Source organism: Vanellus vanellus, assembly GCF_965231255.1.
Source record: "Vanellus vanellus genome assembly, chromosome: 1".
Lineage (NCBI taxonomy): Eukaryota > Metazoa > Chordata > Aves > Charadriiformes > Charadriidae > Vanellus > Vanellus vanellus.
Window position 1 is genome coordinate 47,109,502 of NC_138905.1, and position 10,820 is coordinate 47,120,321.

The 10,820-nt window shown below is 35.0% G+C and overlaps 1 protein-coding gene across 1 annotated transcript; it reads right to left on the bottom strand.

The window, feature by feature from the left end:
- Positions 1–637: 637 nt before the first annotated feature.
- TSPAN19 (tetraspanin 19) lies at positions 638–10,339 on the bottom strand (the record flags this gene model as incomplete). Its single annotated transcript, XM_082496603.1, has 8 exons — positions 638–712; positions 1,812–1,895; positions 3,216–3,359; positions 5,636–5,746; positions 7,534–7,608; positions 8,909–9,039; positions 10,107–10,179; positions 10,274–10,339. The coding sequence occupies 8 exons, from the start codon at positions 10,337–10,339 to the stop codon at positions 638–640; spliced, it is 759 nt and encodes a 252-aa protein (XP_082352729.1).
- Positions 10,340–10,820: the final 481 nt, after the last annotated feature.

The following is a 10,820-nucleotide window of genomic DNA, read 5'->3' on the forward strand; positions in this document are numbered from 1 at the left end:
CATGTTCCTCAGTCTTCCTCAAGATATGCCAGGTCACCTCACTGTTCAGAGGATAAAGAATGTTTTAGGGTTTCAAGCTTACTCCTTCAAAAACACTGAAGCCACATGATTAAATGAATGGTAAGAGCCATTCAGCAAGAAAAAAAGATGTCTACCACAACAGCTCTTGGAAAAGAGCTGTTAAGACACATTTTTTTAGAGATTAAATTGCACAACAGACAAGGATAAAACAGAGAAAGACTGGAAGGAAAGGTAAAAGCCTAAAGAAGTATCAGCAAGGTTTAGTAACTATGTTTCTCCACTGCATATGACAACAGGTTCCTTCTGTTCCAAAGTGTGGGATACCATACAGTACTACTTATAACATACAAGTTGCTCCCGAGACTCAGGAAACTAATATTCAGCTTGTCAGGAAGTTTTATTAACCAGCTAGTAAATGGCTTTAACACACGCAATTTTGCAGCATATTGACATATCCATAGCCATGAACAACAAACAAACATATTAAAGCCCAAATGTTTATATGCTAGTGATTACAATACGTAGAGCCCAATCCAAACTTTAGTGGAAGTAATTTCGTTGACTGTCACAGGCACGGATCACATGATTCTTGCACCACAGCAATGCTCAGAAGAGTTCATGATTCACTTGGCCAAATATTACTCTTTTTGGTGTTTCTAAATAACTGACCAATTAGTGTGATCAAAAATATCTGAGAAAGGAAAAAGAGTAAATTAAAAACAACAAAGAAAGTGTTGATACTCAATCATGACTGAGCCAATCTAACTGTTAACCTGGCTTCTTTGCAGGATCTATAGGAGAACGATCAAGACATGCCTGAAGAGACAAGCTGAATTGTCTGTTCTGCCACAGGCCTGCTGTGTGACCTCGAGCGAGTCACTTAGGCCCACATCCACAGAAGTGTCTCGAAATCTATTTCAAGTGGCACATAATTCAGTTAAGTGTTAAGTGTTTCAGTGCCCTATGAATCTTGGTCTTAACCTCTTGAATGGGGATAACAGCTCTTTCTCACCTGACAAGAAGGTGTCAATGACAGTACATTGAAGATCATGAGACACTCATGTACTAAGCTAGTGAGGATTAGGTGAGTATGAATAAGAAACATTTTCATTACTGAACTGGTCCACTCCATAGCCAGAATGTTTTTACTACACACCTCTATAGGAAGGTACTACATATGGAAGAGGTAAAATAGGTCATACTTTTAATTCTTTGAGTAAAAATGAACTAATCTTATTTTTAACCTAATTATTTTAGATATTATCAAAAATCCCTCTGCCTGCTTGATGGTACTCAACCTTCTGGGTGTCTGTGGAGTGGACAATCAATTCTTGTTGCCATTATTCGTATGATTTTGTTTTGATATTGAAAGCTTTATTCCTTTTTACCCAATAAAATTTTCTCATAGATATGTGGGGGGAGGGGTTTTCATGATTTTGTATTGTTTGATTTAGTGTATTCATGGACTAGGTTCTGTACAAGTAGCAGACAAAAGAGGTCTTTTGCTCCACAGATTTTACATACTCTGTTTCCTGTCCTTGCAACACTGTTTGTTTTCACAAGTCAGGTCAAACATTTAATTCAACAAACTTTGGACACCAACATCTGTGATGGTGCTTGAATATATGGGAGTTTGTTGGTAAACAGTGCTTAATCTTACTTCGAACTACAATTGATGCAAAGCTTTACAAAATTTCAGAGAGCATGCCAAGGCCAAATGGCACTGAATTGATTTTTACCCCCAGCAGAATATCAATATTTGGTGGGTTTTAGCTTAAAAGTACTCTTACCTGTGTAATCAGCAGGCTGACAGTAATTGCAGTTAAGATCAAAACATTGTTTTCAAACCATGTATTTAAATATTCTTCACATCCCTAAGCAAGTACAGATGAACAAATTTCAGGAAAAGTAATTTAAACTTTTGAATTCATATTACATCTTTATAAGAATGTACTTTTAAAATACATAGAATTTTCTGCATGTTATGATGGGTTCTGATATTTGCTTGCCAGAAAGCAAATATATCAGTAATGTGTACTGTGGAGAGTTAGCTATAACATTTTTTAAATTATCTGAACTAAACAGATTGTTCTTTAGTAAATCTGATATTTTTGTATGGAAATGTTCCAGAGCTTATGACTTAATCAAAAGGGAATTTGCTTTTGTGTGAGCACAACTAAGAGATTACAAGTAAATGCTTGAAAGAATATTTTGAAGTTTTCACTGATTCTCATGCATTATGCATCCTGAAATGGATGTGCATATTTTCCAGATTACAGTCTGTGCTTATTATATTGCTTTTTAAAATAAATTATAAATTAATACATATCTTAAAATAGCTATAAATATAATAAAACATATAAATCAATGCTTTCTATACTTTGAAGTGATCTTTTAATAATGACAAGGATTTGTAGAAACAGGGAACGATTCCAAACTGATGAGCGAAGGAAGACACTACCAGATGTCATTTGACAACATCCTTTCTATTATTTACTGTCCTGCATTGTCAAGAAACAACCTTTGACCATTGAATTTTTGTTCTCATTGGACAGTCCTATTAACACTAGAGGGTTTACAGAAAAGAATAATTTGTATGGCTTTGCTCTAGTTTTCTGTTATCAGGTGATGATATCTGAAGGTCATATGCAAACTGGCCCCTTGATATTAAGCCATGCAAATGTTAAAAAGAGCTAGTCTCGGAAAACACATCTCATATATCAATGCTTTGCTCATTCCTCTTATCCTGTGAAGTATTGGAGATGCTCTGGAAACAGATAATATAAACAGGTGGAGATGTTGCTCACATTCTGTAAGTAATGAATAGTAATTACAGGTGGAAAATGTACTGTATACTTTTATATACTGTCACTTTCCATTGAGTTTCACAGCATGGACTCTGAATGCCAAGATGCTTACTACTTCTTAAACCATTACTAAATGTCCCTGTGATACTGATCTGTGATAAGCACAACTCCTTTTTTCTTGAATTATCCTTAATTTAGAACTGCATACATGATTGACACTTAATGAGTAAAAACCAAGGCTTCAGAGTGACCAAAACCAAAGCAATGAATATTATTAATACATTGGCATTTGTAAGCCAAGCCTTGGTAGAAAACATGTTTTGTATACTTTTTCCAAATCCATTTAGTAGCAAAAGTTACATTCTTCAAGACAAGTTTATTTCTTACCATACTGTATGTTGAATTCCTTGGGTCATCACAAAACCATTTCTTCAGACTGGATTTTGTACATGAACATGGGATCTGAGTACTATTTCCCTTGTTTTCATTCCTTTCCCACTGCGTAACATTGTATCTTCCACAGCATTCCATCTGGAATAGAAATCCTGTAACTTGGTAACTCCAACATCTATACAGACTGTCACACAGAGGGATTTCCACCCTAGCTAGACAGTTTCCCTCTGTATTTGGTGGAGAGAGGTTTCTGCAGGGAATGATTCACCCTTATGTATCATTCCCATGATACATACTGGATAGTACAGATTTGAGAACAATATGATCTTAAAATATACTTTTGAAAGGATCTTTCTTTTAGACTTTACATTATTCTAGAAAAAAAAAGAAAAAATTACAAACTCAGACTAAAGGAAAACATTTTGACTATCACCCTTAACCTTCCAAAGTAATTTCAGTGTAGAAATTGTGCGTAAGCAGTAAACTAGTTTAAGGGTGTGCTCACTGTGAAGTACTACAAAAAGAAGAAAGAAAACTATAGATTATTTGAAAAAACATAATGAATGTTGTTTCATAGTGAATATAGTAAACAGGGACAGATTTTATAAAACATATTTTAATAAATAAAAATAAACCCACAGACAGTCTGTTTTACTCTGATCTAGAAACTTAAATAAGGACCAGATTTTGAAAATTTCTTTTGAGCAATCGGTCTCTTGTGAACACATACCTCACACTTGAAGCACAAAGTAAATATTGTGCCCTGTTCAACTGGATTATCAGGTAGTTCTTCCCAATAATCTATTCCCATACCAGTGACACAAAACCAAACCAAACAAACAGCTTGGAGAACGGGATTCTTGCCCTGTAGGAAATTCCTGCAGTTTTTCATTCTGAATGAGGATGAAACTTCAGAAATGCTTGAATTGTATTGTGGGATGAAAAGTCTGCCATATTTTAGCTTAGAAATGCTAAATACAAGCATCTCAACCCAAAATATATTGCTTCTAAATTTCAAAAAAACTAGATAACTTAGTCAAAACTGTTCTTTCTCTGGAAAAAACATTCAATTTCAACATCTCTGTAAGTTCAGTTAAAAAAAACACCAGCTTTAAGCAGTATGTGAAATATTAGCAAGAATATATAAAAATGTAGTTATTCTCTAATACTATTTGTGATCTTAGGCTTTTTATTTTTCTCATGGCAGATGCCAACGATATTGTAAAGAGCTGAAAGCATGTAACACAAGACTTGGGGATGGCAGTATTTCATTCAAAAGTTGACCTTGGCAGATTTAATATAATTTTATCTGGCTTAGACACCAACTGCAAAATACCCATAGGATTTTGAGATCTGCCACAATTTAAACACACCCACCAGGGTAGGTGGTGGGTAGGTAACCTTGCTGAAATCTGTGCTCCCACAACAACAGTTTAATAAAACTGAGCCCAAGTATGCCAGCACATAGTCTAGCTGCACCATTGACATAATGGGGTCACCATTAATCACTAGAGAAATCATGAATGCAATGAAAGAAGGCTGGATTTTCAAAGAACAGATTTTAAATATACATTACAAATGCATTCGTAATCTTGAGTCTAGACATACATGCTTTGTGAGTTATCTGGAATCATAAATTATCTTCAACATTAGTGAAGAACTATAACTCATCTCTGCAAAAAGCCGTATTAAGAAACTCACAGCTGGCCTATAGAAGTATATTAAACAATATTAAACTGTTAAGCTGTAGTGTTTGTAATTAAAAGCTTATGATGCAGAATGAATCTGAAGGGTGGGTAGCAGGCCACTGGTCAAAAACATTGCTAACAACTTTCAAAATGATTGATCTCATACAAATGCTTTAAAGGACTTTTCAGAAAAGAGGAACAAACTACATGCTGCCAGGCTACAAAAAAAAATGTGATTAATAATTAAGTATATGTGCTGAAGGTATTGATTTGCAAGCTCATGTGAGGCTTTAAGCATTATTTCTGAGAGAGTCTATACCTATTCAAACGCTCTCACAGCAGGAGCTCTGCTTTGACCTCACAGCACCTCTGCTTGTCCATGGTTCAGGTCAGTCTCAAAAACTAAGCAAACCAAGTGTTTTATGATATTCAGCACTGTCAAAGATATTAGGAAATCCATTGTTTTTTTTCAGCTGCGTTAAACTTCAGTGACCAGAACTGTCCACTCCTACATACATCAACAAGACATTCAAAAACCTAATGTCATTCATAATAATCCATATAATAGCAAGGAATCTGCCCACCCACAACAGATATTAGCAGCGGATCTTAAAAAATTAATCCTTTACAAAAGGAGTTGTTTTGCTAAAGTAAGTTTTGATTAGTATACACATTTTTTGGTTGATGCAGTATTTTCGGTTGTGATATTTTGTGGTTTTTCCTTACATTGTGCTGCACAGCATTCAGAATGTCCCACACAGGTTCCTGCTCAGCCAGACTCTCATTCCCATATTCAGAAATAACTTCATCAATTCTGTTGTTCCATTGATTGTGGACCTGTTCATAAATATTTATAGCACTTGGTATATGCATATTGATAAGTGTGGATGGATATTACAATCCTTGATCTTTTATTGATATTCAGGTTTCTTCAATGATTACTTGCAAGCAGCAGCATTCTAATCAATTTGCCAAATATGATCTAAGACACATCATAGCCATTGCACTAATGGGAAAGTTGAAAGTAAAAGGGGAAGATAAATGAAGTGACCCAAATCACATACATAGCACAGGCAGACATAGATGCACCTGATCTACCATGAAATATTAAATCCTACCTCTCAAACTTATTTTTAATAAGCACAGCACCATATAATAATAAGCACAAACCCAAAACTGATTCTACGTGTAATGTGATACAAACTTGTGTGAGCACCATGCAATCTGGCCAGGATATGTATTGCTTTGGGCTAGGGGAGTTAGCAGCTCATGTTGGCCCTAGATAAGGCATCTTGGCAGAGGCTGTTAAAATACATCTTCAACAGTAATTGACGTGAACAAGCTGATCACAAAGACTGTGGTTACAGAGAGTGTAGCAGGGAATACATGCAGAGGAGAACTCCTAGGTCACTGAAAGGTTTCATTACAAAACAAGACAAAAAAAGAGGCCTCTCCAACTCATTCCCCTTGCTACAGCCATCCTAAAAACAAAATTCAAAACTTGCACAGTGAAAGATGACGTTACCATCATTTATTATACTTCAGCAACACTTAATTAAGGTTGAGATCAAGTGCAATTACAGTTGATATAAAATAAATTTAACTGCAATCTTTCAACCAATTTTCCTAGCCCAAATAGCTGACTCCAGAATGCATCATTCCTGACAGTTCAAATCTTTCAACATGTAAAACCATCATATAAAACAGGGAGGGCTCCATAATTATAAATTAACATGTAATGAAGAAATCTTGATGATACAGATTCACTTTGATGGAGTAAAACTAATTTATTTGTCCTGTACCCTGCCCGAATAGCAGCAGGATTTGGAGAACTGTATGAACCTTATGAGACCAGTGACATGGGAGGTTTTCTCAAACCATAGATTTTGGAATTATGGAATATGAAAGCAGCCAGACCACTATGGATTCAGCACAGATTACCTTCCATATCATACTGTGAGGAGTGCTCAAGCTATTGGAGTTGCTATGTGTAGAAAAATAAATGACTGAATAAAGTTTCAAAGCAGTACAGTTACTAGCAACAACAGCTATGTTGATATTCATTGTTGCTTCCTGTTGTTAAAAGCAGAGATACATATTCCTTATATTAGATCTCTGCTAGGACCTAAAATACAGGCTCAAACAATAAAACTTAATTTATTAGCGTACTTTGCACACCATGAGACACCAATGACTCCTACTACCAATTTCACAGCAGACTACTGTTATCACCTGGTAGCAGACACAGGTTAGCATCTAATGCTTTCTCCTACTTCTGCTGATGTCCAGGAAGGAGGGACTTTCTGGGTCATCCCTCAGAAAGAAATAAAACCGTCTCTTACACTGTTGATTCCACATTCCTGAACAGGAAGGGTGTGTTTTGTTGCACAGAAGAAACTGGAAATATGTTTCCATGCACTCTCCTTCACAACTATTTAACCATGCTGAATTCCTCCAGTTAAGATTCCCACATCTTCTGCTATGCCTGGTTGACATGTGGAATACTCAAGTTCAAACAAATGGTGATACAGCATACAGTGAGAAATCACAATTAGAATTTTTTTAATTAATTGCAAGAAACTATTTTGAAATTATCAGCAGTCTCAGATAATTTATTTACATACCTCTTCTTTTTTCATGAATATCAGCATCAGTATTGCCATCTGGGTAACAAACACCAAGATCTGAAAACTCATATACTGAAAAAACACTCCAAATTAGGTATAAACATAATACTGAATAAGTGAGCAATGCAATAAAAAATCCCAGAAAATCATATATAATCCTTCATGACTATTACTTAGAGTCATTCCAACAAAAATAAGAAATATTGTTTCCTGGAAACCCTCAGAAAGTGACATCATAGTCTAAGAGGCAGGCTTCAGGCAAAGCACAACTCATTGTTTTGGGCTTAAAGACAAAGCCATAACTTTCTTGGAAGTGAAAAACAAAAGCTGCTGTTAAGCAGCTGTGGTCCGCTGAAGAAAACTCTTACTTCATTATTTCCTGTTTAAATTAGGATGGTACCTAAGTCTCACACCTAGTCAAGGACTCCTTTGAGCTATGAGACACATAAACAAAACAAAAAGATAGTTGATTTCTTTCATTTTCAGTTAGATAAAATTTCACCTACAGTATCTAGATCTTGTGATACTAGATACTTCCATGGAAATTGGAAATGAGACACTTCTTTCTCTTTCATGAAGCATGTTTTCATGAAGCAAACACTACATGCCTAGGGCAGTAGTGGGAAGGAAGAAGGAACAAAATTCCTGGTTATAGCACCTGGGTTCCTCTCACTGCTGAGCCAATTGACATTTATAGTGCTTAATAAATTAATCAGTAGAATAGTTCTCTGCTTCAGCCTTCATATAGTCTAAAACAGATTGCACAAAAAGGGTGACAATAAACAAAAGATAAAGGAAAAATGTAATCAAAGTGATCATAAGAATGTATAGTTACCATGTCATTTTTGAGAAATCAAAGTGTTCTCTTAAAAAACAGGAATTGCATATAAATATGGAGTATCCAGGGAGGTCTACACAGCTAACAGTTTTTTAATCATACTTTCTGTTTCGATATTGTAGCCATACTGTAGCTACTTTTGCCTTCAATCTGCAATATTTTGGGGCAGGCTTTTCTTTATTTCTTCAGCACATACTAAGCATGTAAGCATATGCTGAGAGATAGTTACTCTGCATAATTTCAATACTGAATTAACTTTAATGCCTCTAAGTTAATAAATACAGTGGTTAAAATCTTTGCTGCATGAAACTGCAAGTGTCTTGTCATTGAAAACATTAATGCAGTGATATGGAAGGGTCTTCAGTTTTGCTCAGATTTCACTTGAGCCAGGAATTTATCTAAAAATACCTTTCTATCAGCAGATTTGTTAAGCACTGGATATGGACATCACAACATCAAGACAGGATCACAGTTTTTATGCACACAAAATTGCTTTTCATTTTGCGAGGAAGCTGGAGTCAGATTTACACTTACTATAACTAGCAGACATTTGATTTCCTTCAGAATTCCAAGGAATCCCACGGCTGATGTAAGAGTAATAACAGATCCAATTCCAAGTAACATACAAGAAATATATGCCACTAGCTGGTTTTGACCTGAAGAAACTGTAACACAGTGCATTCATATTGTCATTCCTCTTTTTTTTTTTTGAGACTTCCACTTGAAAAACTTATTTCAGAAAAAAAATTAAACCTTTGCAATGCCATTAGTGAAACGATGGAGATAGTAGAATGATAAAAGGGCATTATTATTATTATTTACGCTATCTACATTCACAGAAAGAAAAAGATATATTGTCATAAATTCAGAAGACGGTAACGACATATGAGATGTAAACAGAACATACTCAATTGAACAATGTGAACCACACACAATGAAATCAGAGAACAATTACAAGTTTACAGAATTTTTCTGTTTGCCAGAAATTAGTAGCACATGTACAAATCTTATGTGGACATAGATAAAGTTCTCATTAAAACCAGACTGAGATTCAATTCTATCCTCCCTCTTTGTGACTGGCCACTTTGCCCTTTCCACTTCAACCATTTTTGCATAGATATGGAAAGTAGCAGGCGTTCTCATTACTTCCATCTCAAATGCTTCATCCCAGAATTACTGTATTGGATGGTTCCCATCCCACCAGTTGGGAACTGATGCTCCTTGGCACAGGCGAGGCAGACAACTCTTTAAGAGCACAGCTGTTGCAATGTGACCCAAAGCTTACTTCTCTGTGAAACAATTCGATAGGTGCTCTGGGAAAAAGGAATATCTATATGGAGAGGCCCAAGCTCCAACTTGTCTTCATTCCACCCAAATATCCAACTAAACGATCTATAATCTTGTCAAATGCAGGCCAAATAGTCTGGTAAATTATATAAAGAAAAGATCAATAGAGCTGATTTATATTTCAGTGATTCATCTATAGGCTGTACACCAAGAGAAGGAAATAAATCATATAAATTATAATCATATATAAACTGTAGATATACTGATACATATTTTCCCTTATTTTGATAATCATACTCTCTAATGATGGAAAATACACATAACAAAAAGCATGACCTATGCATTTCAATCCAATACTGCCACCTTGTGAAAAAAAATCTATAGCTGTTTCTGTTGATTTATCTTGCCATCATTTGAAAAAAAGAAAAATTCTGTTTATACTCACATAACACACTGAATAAATTGTTTCTGTCAAATAAAAGCCACAGGCCAAATATCAAAAGCATAAGACCCAGAGCCTGAAAAAAAAGGAGGATTATTGTTTTAATTCAAAACATTTTTAAAAAATTAATTTGAAGCTGCTAAATAAGAAAAGGGAAACAGAATTTTTACCAAGAAAATTCCATTGAAAACATTTAAGTAGTACTTCTGTTTTAGTATTGTGTGTCTTATTTTCATTCTTCTGTTTTCAGTTTTGAATCACAGCTGAAAATATAATCACATATTCAGTTCAATATGAAACAGGTATAACTAAGCTATCAATTACAACAGGATTTATATTCTTCAGGTAATGTTTCATAAATTTAAACAGTCACCTGATAAATTGAACAAAAAATAGTAGCTACAGCAGAAGCACCAAGATGGTGCCTGGTCTCAATTGCCTCTAATGTTATATTGTACACATGTATTTCTTTTTTTAGCTTTTTTTTTCTTAACTACTAAAGACATTTGGAGGCAGCATGTATGCAGGAAGATTTATATTGCAGAGATGGCAAGAGTTACATAGCCTGGCAAACACTTGTCCTTATATTCTTCAATACACTTAGTTTACTAATTATTAAGGATACCAGCTGAAATGAAGAAGGAGAACAATAGTAAAGATATGAGAGCTCCTTAGACTACATGATCTGATTCAATTTTTGTTGAAAGTAGCAGATAC